Source organism: Dipodomys ordii, unplaced genomic scaffold (assembly GCF_000151885.1).
Source record: "Dipodomys ordii isolate 6190 unplaced genomic scaffold, Dord_2.0 Scaffold82, whole genome shotgun sequence".
NCBI lineage: Eukaryota > Metazoa > Chordata > Mammalia > Rodentia > Heteromyidae > Dipodomys > Dipodomys ordii.
The window spans coordinates 5,756,479-5,774,045 of NW_012267298.1; the positions used below are offsets into that span (position 1 = coordinate 5,756,479).

Genomic DNA, 17,567 nt, shown 5'->3' on the forward strand with positions numbered 1-17,567 from the left:
TTACTTAGTTTTTTTTGTCCAAACTATTTAACTGCATAGAGAATAATGACATGGGTGCTACTCAATACAGAACACTGTTAGACAGTAGGAGCACAGGCTTAGGAAAATTGTTACAGTGATAATATGTTGATGGAACAAATCTTGGTTTTTTCAAATATTCTACAGGTGGCATATTATGTTTTCATTTATATTTTTATAGCACCTAAAGAACTTGATACTGCTCATGTGTCTCTACACATGTATGCTGTTTAAGTGATAAAAGAACAACCCATTCCATAAACTTTCAGGCAGCATTAAGACGTGGAAAGAGTATGGATTTTGTACTCACAGAATGAGATTTAAACTATCTACCATACTAGTGATGTGGCTTTGGATTCTGTACTTAAGCGCTAAGTTACAATTTTCTCAAATACAACAACATATACCTCACAGGGTCCTTTGGAGAATCAAACGAGATGAAAGAAATGAGGGGAAAATTGAGTCCTCCACAAAAGTACAGGAGATATATTTCTTATTAGTTTCTTATAAACTCACTTTTTTGAGGCCTAGGTTGTTCAGGCTAGCAGAAAAGTTGATGTCATCTACTCCTTGGGATTCCCCCCTCCACCCACACACCAATACTGTGCAACATGACAAGTTCTTCTGAAGCATTGAATATTCAAATCCAGATGAGATGGCTTCCAGGTTTGTATTGTTTACATAGGACTAGTCGTGATTATCTCATATGTTTTTGAACATTTTCTATAATCTAGGCATTGCACTCAACACTATACGTTCAACACTTGATTTAAATATCACACAGTCCACCAAGTGCATGTGATGAAATGGAAGTAGTAAGATCAGAAAGTTTGGGATGGCTTTCTCTCATACTGCCAAAGGCCAGAGCTGGATTTCCATCCATACTTCTCCAGGGCTCTCCTGTCTTCAGATCCAGTTGTCTCCTGCTTTGAATCGTTAACCTCAGTGTCCCCATTGACCTAGGACATTTCTAGATAGCCACAGGGCTTTCTTCTTCACATTGCCTGATGGCTTGTCCTCTGCTCTCTCCTTATTCCTCTCCTGCTTCACTTCATGCTTTTCCTTAGCACTTCTCAACATGTAGTATGGCTTACAGTTGATTGGTTGTAATGATTTGAAAGGACTAAGAATATTTTTATTTTCCTAATTTCTATAGCATCAGGAACAAAAAATAGTGCAGCTCATATAATAAATCATCAATTAACTTGGAGAATCAACAATATGTGAATTAAAGTCCAGGCAAATCCTGACTTCTGAACTTTTGTTCTGTTGATAGAAAATTAGAGTTGCTTCAAATATGTTCCACAGTTTGCTCAGTCCTCCCCAATCGACAGAGGATGCGTGTGTGCACAGGGAAAGAGATAAGCAGTATATGTAAGAATGAAAAGTCCTAGAAAAAAAGACTTCTACAAAATAGAGATCACTATATATCTTTTAAATTATATTTGGCATTATAACCACACATAAGTAAAATGGTCTTATTGTTGCTTAAAATTATTTGCCTGGAGAAATATTTGCCCAGATAACATCTCCAAACATCTGTGTTCCAGAGTTGTATTTCACATATTGCAATTTGCTGTGAACTGCCCAGGATCATGTAAAAGTAAGTAGGAATGATGTAGCATTTCTTGCCAGTTCCTGCTGGACGCTGCTGCTCTATAGGATGATATTTGATAGCCAGGATGCTTGAGAACACTTTAGAAAAAAATGCTATAGATTTCTGAACTTGATAAATTAATTAAAAAATACTACAGAAAATAAATAATAATAATATCTGCTTACTTAACCCCTCCTGTATTTGCTATCTTTTCTTTCTACCCCAACCTCATATTTTTCTTGTACATTGTGTTTTGCTAAATGACATCAAATTCTATCTAATGGATCAAGCCAGAAAATTAGGAGAAACCAAACTACTGCCTGTGTAGCTCTCAAGTGTGGCTCTTTCTCTCCATTTTCTCCTCTGGGGCTCCCACTGCCACATTCTTCTGCCTGAATTTGGTACCAATATTCCCTCTCTCTGATATCTTCATCAAGCCACAGCTGGGATGATCTTTTTCTATATGGATAAATGATTATAGCACTCTTCTAAATATTTCAATGGCTTGCATTGTTCCTTTCCCATTGTAAGTTCAAAATCATCCCTATAATCAATGATGCCTTGTGGGGTTCTAGCCTGCCTATTTTCCAGCCTCTTACCTACCCTACCCTATGTTTCCTCTAGAAGTAAACCATACTGGATTTCTTTCAGCCTTCTTACACTGCTCAAGTTTGGCCTTTTGTCTCGATCTCTCATTCCAAATAGCTCTTTCTCTGAGCAGTTTCTCTGCTTCTCCCAGACCATGTTATAGAGCATGCTTCTCTACAAGTTTCCTTAGAAGCATGCATCACAATTTTCCTTGCTGTCTTCTTTCCTCTACTGTGAGTTTTAGGATCATATCACCCAGGTTTTCTGTTTTCTATTCTTGATTTTATGAATAACAGAATCTAGTACACAAAAGACACTTACTATGTGAGTATGACTTTCTGTCATCTAAGTCTGGCTGGGCTCTTTGCAAAACATTGTGCAAAATTTGATCAGGGCCAGAAGGAGATATATGGTCCAAAGCCTGGAAAGGCTAATAATCTGGAAGGAATGAAAGATTAGTTATTTTGTCACATCCATCCTGCCACAGCAAAAATCACCCTCCAAATCCCAGTTGTTTATAGCAATAAACTTTTATTTTCCCATGTGATGGCTTTATCATGTCACTTTGCCTAATCTAAATTACATTTCCTAGACTTCTTTCCTTTTATTTTATTTTAGTTAGGATGGATGTTAAGAACAAAACATAGGGGCTGAGAAGGTGGCTCCGTGGTAGAGCACTTGCCTTGTATGCCTGAGGCCCTGGGTTTGATTCCTCAGAACCACATAAGCAAAAAGAAAAAAGCCAGAAGTGGCTCTGTGGCTCAAGTGGTAGAGCGCTAGCCTTGAGCTGAAGAGCTGAGGGACAGCGCCCAAGCCCAGAGTTCAGGCCCCATGACTGGACCAAAAAAAAAAAAGAACAAAACATACAAGTTTTGAAAGTGGAGATGGAGAAGAAGGAGCTGTGCTGATTACTTGAGGCTCAATGTTCATCTGACTGTTATAGGGCAGATACATTTCCACAGACCTTTTGGCTCAGTTTGTGAAATGAGTGGATGCTTCCTTTCCATCAGCTTTATAAATTCTCACCCAGAGCTGGATGTGACTATGCAGCAAGACCATGAGTTGTTGTTTTTTTTTTTTTTCAGAACACTCCTGGCACTAAAGGTAGAGGCTCAGACCTAGTAAGAGCCCAATATAGCTGTCAGTGTTCCAGCTGGTTCGTGGGGATTCTAGTTTTACTTGCTTTCCCCTACTTCATGTCCATCTTCTGAACCTAGCCAAATCTCCTGTGACTTCTGGTTAGGTGTTGCTTTTTGAAAACTTCTTATTTATTTAGGCCAGTCCTGGGGCTTGAACTCAGGGCCTGAGCACTGGCCCTAAGCCTCTTTGTGCTCAAGGCTAGTGCTCTACCACTTGAGCCACATCACCAATTCTGGCTTTTTCTGAATAGTTTATTGGAGATAAGAGTCTCCTGGACTTTCCTGCCTAGTCTGGCTTTGAACCATGATCCTCAGATTTCAGCCTCCTGAGTATCTAGGATTACAGGCATGAGCCACCAGGAAAAGCAAACAAATAAACAAATTTAACTCTCTCATCAGATTGCATAATCATATAAGGTTCAATTCCTGTTTTAAGCAGCTGGCAAATCCTCTTTCATTCTGAGTTGTCCTGTCTCTGCTTCAGTCTGACTCAGGCATTGTGTCGTGGGGTGACTGCCCTGCTTTCTGTGTCATCATTTTAGGAGCAAAGCTGGAGGATAAGCCACTCAGGATGCTGCCTCCTTGATGAAAAGGGAAGAGAACAAGAGAGTCAGAAAAAGGCCATCATGGCCTTTAAAGCTTCTTTTCAAAGATGGCATATGAACTATCCATTCATTGGTTGTAAGCCAAAGCCAAATTAAATGTCAGTGAAGTAAAGAGGTATATTTAAGAGTCCCAGAGTTTTAGGACCCCAGGTGGGGTCCTAAAACAGATGTGTGCAGGAGGAGGGAGTAACTGGGAATGATTGTCTAATTTACTACGTTCTCCATTTATGGTCACAAATATTTATATCCCCCCCCACCTTTGACTTAAAAGTGTTATATATACCTCTCCCCAGGGGATACCCTGAAATCTCATTTTGTTTTGCAACTTGATCTAATAGCAAATTCTATGTCAATGTGGGATCTAGACATAGAAACCTGTAAATTATCTTGGCTTTGCCTGACATTCACTATTGCAACATGGCTATGTAACGCCCATATACTCCTTCCCATGTAAAAAAGGGCAGTAATGGTAGTCACACAGCTACAATGAATCCAGCAATACCCTGAAACTGAAACATCAAATGCTGTATAAGCTGTATTAACCCCATATCCTGTGAGTGGGGAATGCTCCTTAATACAACTCTGTTTCTTCTCTCATTGGTGGCAGTTGAAGCAATTATTTGTGGCTCTTGGCTCTTCTGTCTGGAAAGGAAAAGTATTCTTATTTCATTGCTCTCACTGACCACCTCCAAAGACTAGAATATGTTTCTTGAATGGGAGAGAGGAAGGGAGTTGCTAAGAAATGGGGGCTGACATAGAGGAGGTAGATCTAAGAACAATTAAGAAAATTCTTAGTAAGAGTCTAAGTACAAGCTCATGTCACAAGAAGTAGGAACAGTATTTTATTGATCTTTATAATCACCAGCAGCAAACATGGGACCAGACGCAAAGTAATCAAAGAATGCTCAGAAATTATGTTTTCATGAACTCAGAGAGTGACATTGGATCTACCTGCATAAATTATAATGACTAGATAAATGGGTCTCTGAAAAATGACAGTAAGAACCATTAGGAAACACCTGGCATTTGGCAGTTTGTGAAACATTTAAGTCTTCTATCTAATTTAATTCTCACCACCACTCTTTGAAGTAGATTTAAAATTCCCATTTACATGAAAAGAAGTGAGAATCAGAGAAATAATTGGCCCCTAAACATACTAGTAATGCATTGAGTCTAATGCATAATTCCGGTCCTTTTCCAAATCTTTGGCTCTGATATACGTTACTATTTTCAGTTGTTGTTTACAAGTAGCAAAAGTAGGCTTGTGGATTTATTTCCTTCAAATGTATAGTCAACATCCCTGTCATTTTGAGAAGAAAGGAAGGAAGGAAAGAAGAAAGGAAGGAAGGAAGGAAGGAAGGAAGGAAGGAGAGAGGGAAAGAAAGAAAGAGAAAGAAAGAAAACCATATGATGCTTACCTTCATTCTCATAAAACTAGTTCCATTGAATGTTTTGCAAAACCCAGAAGTAATTCAATACCTGACCACAGGGTATGTTGCTTCAGAATCTTTACTAAAGCAACCCAGTGGCTGTGGCAATGCTGGTACTGACAGCTCCTCATCCTTCTCCCTTCCCCAGAGGGAGAACACCTCTATCAGAATGTCCAGCAGTTACCTAAGAGATGTTGGCATTGTTTTGTGGTCTTGGTTGAGAAGATAGTCACAGACAAATTGCAAATAGCCTTTAAAATGCTCCCATAGGCTGAGACTTATAGACTACACCCCCAAACTATCTCTCAGCATGTTGGTCTACTTGACTACACTATTAAATAATTTAAGATCAGGACTTTTGCTTATTCATTATTAACCTAGTCCTACTCTTGGCACATTTCAGATGTCCAATAAATGCTTTTGGAAAAGAAATGAAAATGCAATCACATTTTTTTCTCAGCATTTGTATTACAACTACAAAGAGCTATCAGACAGTAATAATGATAGCATCTACATAGAGCTCTTCTGTGAACGTTTCTTACTTTTCAGAGTATGGTTTGAAGACTGCTTCCTCTATGCAGTATTCCTTGATTTGTCCAGTCAGAATGAACATATTCCTATAACATCTCTATTTCAAATTATTTTGTACATACTTTCATATTATATCAGTTTCTATATTCATCTCCTCCTTTCATAGTATGGCACTCACTTTAACTTACTTCTTGTTCCCTCAGTAGACATCATCTAGGTGTTAGATTAGCAAAATAAAATACTAGTTTTAGAGTCCTATGTGCTGAATGTATACCTCCTGAATTCTGACATGGAAGCTCCGATTCCTTTGGGAATTAGGGCAGTATCCTAGAGAATAACATCAAGACCTTTAATTTTTTTATTTTTTATTTTGTCGGTCGTAGGGCTTGAACTCTGGGCTTGCCACCGGCGCCTGGCACAACAAGGCCTTTAAAAGGGAGAAAAGGCATTCTGTCCATAATGTGTTAGACAGTTAGACAGTGGCTAACTGCAGATTGGGAAGCAAGTTCTCAGAAGTGTGATAAATAATCTCTCTTACTTCAGTCACCTACTTTATGGAATTTTCTTCTGTTCTAGCAGCTTAAACTAAAATATGAAGTGATTCAATGAATAACAAATGAATGCATCATGTATGAGTAGTTCAGGTTGTCTGTTGTATTTGAAGATGTTGTTGAGCTATCAATGCTCTTAAGCATAAACAATCACTAAGAGATTACAAGTTTTGGTTACTGTTAGTTTGTACAGTTTCTATGTTCTGTTGCTCACCTGACCCTCCCTCTGATGTACCAATCCCAACCGTGTGTTTCTGCTGTTCAAAGGCTGGCTCTAAAACCAGATACACAAGGAATTAGGAATTTGAATGTCAATGTCTCAGAAGAGTCAACTCTCATTTGGCTTGTGTTTCTAATTTTGTATTCTAGGAAGTGTATCCTTTCCTAAATGCCTAAGATTTTCAATTTGAAGATACACTCAGTATGAGGCAGTTGATTGGATACTAATTACTTCTGTTATTTCACTTTTGCTTTCTTTCTTTCAGGTAGAAGCATTGTAATTTTGCTTAAAAGAACTGCTCACATTCATCTCTCAGTTCATAGGATTTGAATTGGTTTCCAGTCTGGCTTATCTTCTGGGGCTTGAATACATATTTAAGCCGTATCATTCCAGGCATACTGAACTTCATTCAGGTCAGTGAGAGAATTACTTCTAACACTTGTTTTTATGTTTCAGGATGCTGTAATGATGAGTAGGAGGCTGTTGGGAACCAGAGTATGAGTCAAGCCAACACTGAAGAAGCCTAGTGAAAGATGGAATTTGATCCCTGAGTCAAAGTACCCAAAAGGAAGACATCCTTTATCTTACAAATATCACAATCTAATAACTTCCCCTTATGCTTAAGCCATTAAAGTTTCAGTACTAGGCAACCAAATGAACCCTAGCCCCTGAAACTCTAAAACTTTTGTATATGCAGGAATCGTTTAGGGTTGTTAAAAGGCCATATTCAGTCCTAAGGTGGAACACAGGACCCAGGAACTGACATTTTAACAGCCAGCCCCATTGAGTCCGATGCAATTCCTAAATTGGCCTCGCTTGAGAAACTCTGGTATAATTGAGCAATACATGATGCCCATGTTAAAAAAAAAAATCAGAAATACAGTGTCAACACAGCAACAAGTAAGGAGCCCACCTTTGTTGATTCTGGTATGGCAGAAGAGAATTTATCTGAGGAATCAAATGTAGATCCCACAGTCAGTGTTTTCCTGTCTCAGGAATCCTTACCTCATTTCTTGTGAGAATTTCTTCCTGCTCTGTATTGCCGGAGAGTGTATCTCTGCTTGTTGGAGACTGCATAGGGTCCACATGTTCCAGTATAATTATTAGTAGGAGTTCCTTCCCTTCTTAAAGAGCCAGAGTTGGATGATAAATATGCCCATTTCCCTGCAATCAGCACACAAAACAAAGTTCCTTGTCTTTCTTGTAGCATTTTCCAAACCAGTCACACATATATGTATAGATGTAATATATGAATAAATGCAGCATATGTTAATATATTTTACATATATTATAGTGCACACACACATATGTAGCCTTTAGTAGAAGGGAACATGTTATCTCAAAATTGTTCTGGCCATGTGTAGAAGTCTTTCAAATCTCAGAAGCCCAAGTGCCTTCAGAGTAGTATGTTAAACTTACAGTAAGTAGGTACTTACAGTTGTATGTACACATTCTAAAGTCGTCTGAACCGTCAATCACCCTCAGGGTTGGCTTATTCTAAGAAAGCTTTCTACAAACTACAGTAGGTAGCAATGACGAATGCATTGGAAATGCTTCAAATATATTATGAATATGAACATGGGTGAAGATGATGCCCATCAGTTTGTTCTTTCTCTGGAGTCTCAACTGTCAAGAATTTATTCTGGAACAATTATATCTCCGGTTGCTTAATAAATGGACATAGTATCAGAGAGACAAAACTAATGTGCTTTTGCAAGTGAAGGAAGTGACATTAATGTCATTGCCATTTATGGAATGGGGGATTTTTCTGGAATTGTCTATTGCCAGGTAGGCTTCTACAAAATTAATCTAATAAAACAATGCAAACCTTGAATTGCTTTGTCTTTACTAATGCTAAGTCCAAATATTAAATAAACACAAAAATACCTTTTTGTGTTTAATGTGTGATTAAGGAATTTCAGATTCTGAGTGGTGCCCTTTCCCTCTCTTAAGATACACATATAGTTGTCAAATATTCTAGAAAGTATTAAGGCTCCCTATTCACAGTTTTAATATTGGAGGAATTTAGATCAGTGATTTCTGCCTAACAACTGTTATTTCAAGATAATTGGCCGACGACTTGTTTGGTTCTGCTCAAACACAGCTGTAAGTTGTTTATTTCTATATTTGGAGGTGGAGTGACTGACGGCTGGCATCAACCATCTGGAAGAGGGTGTGTTAGGTGAAAGGCGAGAGGACATACCATACATAGGCCCATTACATAGCTGGGGAGTCATCTTTAGATTATCTCTATCTGGCATCCTCACCACAATCATTAACTCTGTGGCCATATGGCTAAAAGAATGACGACCTACATGAAGATAGTTAGTTTTATCCATTTTTTTTTGGCTCACAGCCTGACCAAGACAAAATGAATAGGACAGAATGCCTTCCAAATGATGTAGGGTATCTGCAGATCATGGACTTTTGGGTCAGAGGGACCTAAGTTAAATCCTCATCAGTTAGCTGTATATCCTTTGACACGTTTTCTAAGTTTCCTGATGTTTGGTTTTCAGTTTTCTTTTTCTATTGCACAAAATAGAGGCCTTAATGATCATATTTTAAAATATATATGTGTGTATTACAAAAACTATCGAAGAAAGCAACAGTTATAAAAGTACGTACTATCCAAGGCTCACATGAAAAGTGGAACCATTGCTTGAATGATTCCACAGGTAAATATGTGAAGGAATGAAGGAGTGAATTCTACAGTCAATGAGGAGCCAGTATGCAAGGACTCAGAAGTCCAAGTGTGAATGTGCTGAAGGAGTCTGCATTGTTCTGGAGTGCAGGAAAGACTGCTGACTTAGAGTTTTATTGATTTTTAATATCCCTTCTTAGAGCATATATGGTGTAGCACACTTTCTACTTTCCTAAAATCAAATTCATCAATAATAAACTACACCCATCTATTTAAGATATTGTCATGACATGACATACAAAGCATACATGTTATGGAAACAATGCATCATAAGATATTTTCAGTATATAATGTTCAGTTATAGCTCACAAAGAAGTATAATAAAGTGGCCAAGTGTTTGCGCTGAAATTTATATTTACTCTTTATGTAACATCTCCAATACAGACTGGTGCGTCCTAGCTGTACCTCAAATACTTGGGGATAGCTTAGCTGTTGAAGATCTGGTATTTTAAAGCTGAATAACATATTGCTAATGTTCAGAAAAAAATGAATGATCTTCGTTTGTGTTACATAGTTGCTTCATTCTTGAAATATAGATTAAAATCTTTCAAAGTATTTACATGTAAAATTTAAGTTTTATGTACAATTATAGACAGGTTTTTCAAATGTATGAGTGTCATCGAGAAGCTGTATGTGACCTATGGAAATGCTTCAGTGTATAGACTTCACTGTGTATTTTGTTATACCTAGCAGCTCTTGTGTCCCTCCTTCCTAAATAGTAGGAGTGTCCTTCTGCAATCAGATGTCAATGAAAAATACCCTCTCTCCTATTTCCAATGCACACTGTATGGGATGACATGAATTCAAAAGTGACACCCTGAACAATCCATTCCAATCACTCCTTTGCACATGAACACATTTCTATTTTTGTTCTTTAAACTTGCTGTGATGAAATTGCTTCTATAAAGTCCCAATTAAAACAGAAGAGTCATCTGTTGGGATAAATTGGTAAATCCTCAACCAATAGTGGAAAGTGAGTACAACTGGGTTATCTTTTATGTTTTAAAGTACAAAATTACCCTTGTGTTTCATTTAAGTTATTAAAACTTCAGTAGTATATAATATTTTTATTAGTAAGCAGGGGGCTCTATCAGGCATGGATATCATTAAGGCCTAGGTTAAAAGTCAGAAACTTGATTCTTGGTACTGATACTGATGCTGAAAAATATTTGTTTTAATTTGAATATCCTTAGCTATATTAGATAAAATGTCCTAGATAATTAAATGTAATCAGCATTGTTTTCAGCCAATTTGTTTCAAGGGAAATTCAAAATATGAGTTTCTGATGTTTTTATCTTATTCAGTGGTATGTTGACTGTCTCTAATAAATATTCCTGAATGTGTGGATTAATCAGTTTGGGCAATATAATATTGTGTAACAATAACTCTCAGTAAATATCTTTATGCAATAAATATTTTTCTTATATATTGGTTATATATTATTAATCGTTACTGGTCTCACCATTATTTATCTGGAACCTGGGTTGCTAGAGCACCTATTATATCACTGCTATTTACAACGCTAGGCACACAGCTTGGTGAACTACCTTCTTACATTTCCAGATAACTTTGATGAAGTTCTCTTCTATTTTTGTTTTGTAGCAACTCAGATAGTCACCCACAATAGTAAGGAGGGTGAAAAATATTATCCTGCTGTGCCCAAAGATAGATTTTAGAAGTATCTGGGACACTGAATTAATGACAATTATAGAAGAAATTTGCTTAAATATCAAAAGGATTGAATATGTTGAACAACCAAAAAGAAAAAAAAAAGACAAACATCTCTCCCCTACTGACTGTCTTATTTGTAGCCTTTTATGTACCACCATGTGCAGTGTAGCTCAAGCAGCTATTAGCAACACAGGAGGTGCTGAATGAGTGTCTTTTGAATAAAAGGATGAATATGAATGTGGTAGCTTAATTTACCCAATATTCCTCTATTGAAGCTTAAAGAGAGTTACTTTGCTATTTTAACTACACTATGAAGAAAGACAAAAGTATCATGTGTATGCAACGATACACTTTGAAAACTTGGAACCAGAGCAGTACAGTGGAAACAGGCCAAAAAAAAATAGATGTTTCTTCTCCATATTACTTTGTGATCACTGGTAGGTTCTCCCTGTAGGGCTGAGACATTGTCCTACATACTTAGCACTGTCTTTGGATACTGTTGGGACTCAGTCTATGTGCTCTCATTAGCTGTGTAGTCTGGGCAGTAATTCCACCAAGGTAGCCATAGGTTCTACAGTTTTACCCTCTCCCCCATCTTGGTTATATATATATATATATTTGTATTGTAAAGGTCTAGATGGTGCAGCAGAACAATTGTGTTGTAGTTGACAATGAAAGGAATCCTTCACATCCATTCCAGGACGCCAAGGCAGGCAGGCACAGAAGAAAGACTATTAGAAGGTTTATTAGAGGAGCCATATTTCTCCCAAGAGGGAGCATAAGGCACCCTTCACTATCTAGGTAGCAGGAGGTCTGGGGGCAGGAAGTGAGGTAGGTGGGTACTCAGGTGGGTCTGGGGGAAGACAGGGAGTGGCCAGCTGTATGGCGGGAACTCCAGGATGGGAGGAGCTCAGGTCTGGGTAGAGCTGAGAACCAAAGGTGGGCATAATGCTTACAGACCTATGATATATTTACAACATAGTGTCTGCAATAGACTGTTTGACAGACATTTTAGCAACTCTTCTGTTCTCAATGTGTTAGGAAAAGGATATCTTAGAAAGTGTGTAGTAGTGCATTTATAAAAACCCTGTGATGCGGCTGGGGATGTGGTTCATGTGGTGGTAGCACACCTGCCAAGCAAAACCAAGAAAAGCCTTGAGTTGAAATCCCAGTCCCAGGAGGAAAAAGAAAAGAAAACAAAGCAGAAGCTTGCACCATGCCCTGCATAGAGGAGTTTGGGGCACCTGGACTTCATAAAATCAACTATCATAACCAATGGTCTTGGAGTCCCGTCTTGCAAAAGTCCAACACTACAATTGCCCACAAGAGATCCAGACACCTCCCACTCAGCTGTCTTTCAACATGGACCAGGCTCCGCCTTTCAGTGCTGCCCTCCAATCAGTTGCGCGGCCCGAGCCCAACCCTCACAGGTCACGTGACACGGATAGTCCCGCTTCCGGTGCGTCGCGGGCGGCTGACGTCGCCAGGCCGGTCGTCGCGTCAGGGCTGTCCGGCGGCAGCCGCTGCGGAGGCTGAGGCGATGGCAGCGGAACCCGAGCGAGCTTGAGGGCTCGGACCCAGCTCCCTCCCGCGCAATTCCGGGCCAACGGGGGAACCGAGGCCCCGCTCCCTCCGCTCCTGCTCCCTCCGCGGCCGCTGCCTGGGTGCGGGCGGAGGCAGAGGCCCGGGCTGGCAGCCCCACTCGAGCCCCGGCTCGGCCCCGGACGGCCCGGCTGCTGTGTGGAGAGGAGGCCGAGTCGGTAAGAGGCGGCGGCGGGGCCTGGAGGCCGAAGGGGCTCCGCTTGGCCGCCCGGGCGCCCCCCTCCCCGCGCCGGTGTCACTCCCGGGCCCGCTCCCCGCCCGCCCCCCTCCCCGCAACTCGCCGGCCCCATTGTCTCGGCGCCGCCGCTGGCCCTTCCCCTCCCTTCCTCCCCCCTGCCGGGGCCGGGTGGCTGTCAAACCTGGACTCCGCGGGCTGCCAGCCAGCCCCTTCCCAGCCTCCCCTGCTGGTCTCCTGCCACCCCGAGGCCAGGTCCTGCCTCACCCCCACCGTCTGTAGTCTCGCCGTCCTCCTCTGACCCTTGCTTTAACTGCTTTTCGCTCCTCTGTGAGAAATTACTAAGTTTCTCTTCCCTCCCAGTTGTCATCTCCCACAACGAACATCCTCTTGGACATTTATTAATTTTTTTTTTTTTTTGCCATTCTTTCAGCTTCCTTTCTTGCCCTTTTTTCCCCCTTCTCAGCCTCCTCTTTTTGGTTCATGTGTTTCCCTCCCCTCCCCCCACCAACAGATTGTTTTATTTTGCAAGTTTTTAATTCAAACCTTTCATCTCTCTCCCCTCTCTCCCCAGGCAGAAAGGCTCTTTCTTGTACTTCTTCCCTTAATGTCACTGGGGGATTATCATGTCTTTTGTAGACTTAAGTTTGATCCTAGCAAATGCTAGTGTAGGTAGTGAACTACCTCTTACCGACCTTTTCCTGTGAGCAGCAAGAAGTCTGGCTTGATTTTTACACATATAAGTAACCTTATGTGTTGTACACAGATAAAATTCCTATTAAAATATCCATGTTTTTCCCTGTACACAAAGTACCTCCCAGCCCAAATTCCTGTTAAATTTTAAACAATATTTGCTGATGCTCTAGAAGGAAAAGCTTTTCACTATCCTTCAAACCATGAGTTTTGAGGTTGATTTTACATACTTTTATAGTGAGTGTTGATGCTGTTTTGTGGTTTTTTTTCCCCCTTACCTATCAGATTCACTCCCAAGACAGAAAAGGGTAGACATATTTTTTGTTTGCTATTATGTTTTGTCTATTACATGTTGTGGTCACACCATTATAAGAGACTACACAGATATGTGTGTGTGTGTGTGTGTGTGTGTGTGTACGTGTTAAACTGGAGGGAGCATAGTGAATAGTAATTTCAAATATCAAAACGTTTTAGGAATCTCTCCGACAATAATAATAGGTTTCTATTTCTCATTGCTGATTATAGTTTGATTAGACTATGCCATCTGTATTTTGATTAGGCTATGTGTTCATTACAAAATGTTGTATTCTTTACATACTGTAGTGAAAACAGCACACCTCAACTGTGGAAGGTGGCTAGTGTGCCCCATAGTGTAGTAAACCATTTACATGTGAATGACCTAGAGAGAAACAGGTGCTCTTTTTCAGGTTTTAACATTAAAAACACTTAGTTAGTATAAGTATGGTAGTAAAACATTGAACAATACATTCTCAGTGAAGACATTACTGCATATTAAATATGAAAAATCAGTTGCTATCCAGGAGGGGGCAGCAGGTAATGAGACATCCTGATCACAAGCAAAACTACCAGAGGCTGGCTGGCACATGCTCTCTGCTATTTTTTCCATCTTTCTGTATTCCTGGTATATTATTTTGGGTTTTGTAGTATGAAGCACTAAAATAGTAATTGAAATTACATGAAAATTATGTTTATCCTCTTAAGAATTATAACAATCATTACAGAACAATTCTCTTAACTTTAAAAGATAGAAAATCTTTTAAATATATTAAATACATTTAAGTATATTTAAATATTTAAAATCTATTAGCAAATTTTAATGTCTCATCTTTTTTTCTTTTTAGTTAGTTATTACTTCCATATCCCTTTTTCTTAATTCTTTACTGAGAATTCCTGCAGGTTGCACATTATTTTTCCTAGAAACATTGGTTGTTAACTGTTTTAATCAGCTATTCTAAGTTATCATTTATTGTTTAACAATGATTTAGTTTGAATTTTGCCTGTTCCACTACACTATATCTTCTATGCATTTTATTTATTCGAATCTAACTTTGTTTTTCTTCTTGAGGTAGTGAAAAGAGAATACTGAAGAATAGGCTCTCAAGATGAGTAAAAAACCCCCAAATCGTCCTGGAATCACTTTTGAGATTGGTGCTCGTTTGGAGGCACTGGACTACTTACAAAAATGGTATGGAAAATAGAGAATTTTGACCTAATTTGTAGTATCTATAACTTTACATATGTCAGTTAATTACTATTAATCCTATTGATAGTAGAGGAGACATTAGTATATTGCATTTTGAATATAATATTATTGGATTTAGATTTTACTCTTTTCTAAAACTGTAGTCAGGTTTATTAAGTATGATCATAATCAGTTTAGATGTTTGAGTCCTGAACATAATGTTCTAGAATATGTAGAATAGAGAGTATTAGTGCTTTTGTATGCCTAACATAAACTATTTGGGGGAGGTGACAAAAGAAGGAATTCAGATAATCATCTTCCTAACTTTTGGATACATTTTGATAGGCCTGTTTTCTTTCCCTTGCTAGAGGATGATTTTCAAACCACAGAGTAATATTATTGATTATTATAGTATTTTTCCACAGTTTAGATCTAGTACTCTCTTTCAAAATGGCACCCAACTTCCTTCTTCCCTAAAAAGCACAGCACTGTAGTAGGGTGACCAGTAAATGGCAAACAATCCTCTCACAACTCTACTTCTTTCCTTGTTTGGCCATTTGTGGTAAGCTGTCAGTGCAAATACCTACAACCTTCCCCTTAAAAGTTGTGTAGGAAAAGGTGCCAACCATATGTAAAGGAGAGAAGGGAAGCAGCTTGCAGGGGTCACTGGCCCCCAGTAGGTATAGAAGATTCCTAGAGAAGTAGTACCTCATTTAGACTGGCTAACACTACTTGTACTTTCTTGGCAGATGTCCTCTTGTTTCATTCTCAGATCCTTAGCCTCAGAAGGGCTCCTCTTGGAGCAGTGCTACCTGTGATTCTGCTGAGACCTGTTGAAACTTGGAGCAAGTATCTAGTTGTTTAGCAACTTCAGGACTTTATTTACCAGACATTTTGACATTTTCTGTCATTGCAGCTCCATTAAAACCATAGTGCATTTTTGATTGATTTATATATAGTAAGTCAACTTTCTAAGTTGGCAATGATAGAAATCTTGTTTAATCATGACATTTGACTTTAGACTTTAGAATTCCAGTCTTTTAACATCTCATCTAGAGCTCAGTACACTCCCTGACACCATAGTCTCAGATTCTGCTTTAGTGTATTTGGAAGCTACGGTTTGAAATGGAGGGGCACATTATTCTGCCCCTTTCCTCCAGCTTTATCTTAGTGGGGAGTTCTTTAAAAGAAGGTGGAGAGTGTGCATAGTGTTTCTGAGAAGAAACTTGCCAAGCATGTGGGAACCAGGTAGCAATTCCATCCTAGTAGTAATAATAATGTCTCTATATTATTGCCAAATATCAGTGGGGGAAGGAAACATAGTGGTGGGAAAATGCTTCTAAGAAACACTGCATTAGACCATACAACAAAAGATGAAGGCTTATGCAGTAAGCCTTGTTCTGATTTGGCCAATAGGAGTCTATCATTGTGAAGATACACTACTACATCTATGTGTGATGTAAGAGAACAGAAATAATACTTCTGTTTTGATGTTAATATTTTTTAAGTTCTTGATTCTGTGAATAACTAGTTAATTCTTTTCCATATATTCTCTTTGGCTTTTCAGCAGACAAAGCTGTAGTTGAACTAGCTTCCAGTTTTGGAGAAGCACATAGTTCATTAGTTCTTTAAGTAGTGTTTACAGATAGTACCATAATTTTCATATTGGTGATAAACTTTTGGTAGTGAAATGTTTTTTAATTCAATGACTGTTAAATTTATGATATGGTAGTTAAAAGAAAAAGATTATAAAAGGAGGTACTCGTAGGATTAAATATACTATAGTGGTTTGTGCTTTTAGAGTATTTGGAATTTCAAAGAAGAAGCCAAGTTGTAGGTTCTCATCAGGAAGCACTTACTGCTTATTAGATATGTTAATACTATGTGCAAGTATTCTCTTTGTTGAAGGTTAGGTTCAATCTGCATTACTCCAGTAATGGTCTTGAAGTAATGGGCAGAAAACTAGCATAAATATTATTGTGGTTGAAACGACATCATTGATTTGATATTTTTATCAGATCCTTTATATAAAGACTTTTGCAATTTTGCTTTAGGTGGCTTTAAAGCTATGTGCATATTCATAATCTGTAATAAATTCAAATATCTGTTTTTTGTTTTTTAAATATCAGTAGTGTATCAAGAACTAGTTAGCCTCAGATTAGTTTTAAATTTAGTATTAAATGGTAAACACGGAACAACTGCTAAATTGCTTAAATTAATTTATATGTGGCATAAAAGTTCTGTGAGACCATATTGAGACAGTATTCTTAATGGGTTTTAGAGCTAAATGAGATAATAAACTATATTGTATCATATTTATATATCATACAAGGATATTACATTTGTTAAAGTTCTTTCTAGTTTTCATATAAATTTTTTAAATATTTTTCTTTAATATCAGGTATAAGGTTATTTGATTATTGAGAAACAAACTTCTGACATTCTCACGCGTAACAGAATAGATAATAGTTTAAATATATCGAAACATTTCTCTCCCTCCTTTGCTCTTTCCTCTTTTCTTGCATATTGCTTTTGCATCCTTATTAAATATTTCATCTTCCAA

The 17,567-nt window shown here is 38.5% G+C and overlaps 2 protein-coding genes and 1 long non-coding RNA gene across 12 annotated transcripts in view; 2 read left to right on the forward strand and 1 right to left on the reverse strand.

Moving 5' to 3' along the window:
* The window catches only part of Tmem71 (transmembrane protein 71), a 51,292-nt gene that overhangs the window by 29,133 nt on the left and 4,592 nt on the right, over positions 1 to 17,567 (reverse strand). The window lies entirely within an intron of this gene.
* LOC105992331 lies at positions 643 to 10,815 on the forward strand. Its single transcript, XR_001175398.1, has 2 exons — positions 643 to 684; positions 6,945 to 10,815. It is a non-coding gene; the product is annotated as an uncharacterized LOC105992331 (long non-coding RNA).
* Phf20l1 (PHD finger protein 20-like 1) overlaps positions 12,525 to 17,567 on the forward strand; it is an 86,196-nt gene continuing 81,153 nt past the window's right edge. For 2 of the 3 annotated variants that reach the window (XM_013025171.1, XM_013025170.1), the window contains exons 1-2: positions 12,542 to 12,811; positions 14,888 to 15,007. In XM_013025171.1, coding sequence (XP_012880625.1) covers positions 14,925 to 15,007 — 83 coding nt within the window. In that variant the 5' untranslated portion in view covers positions 12,542 to 12,811; positions 14,888 to 14,924. Of the gene's footprint in view, positions 12,812 to 14,887; positions 15,008 to 17,567 lie in introns of all 3 variants that reach the window. The other variant, XM_013025168.1, reaches the window with a different exon arrangement.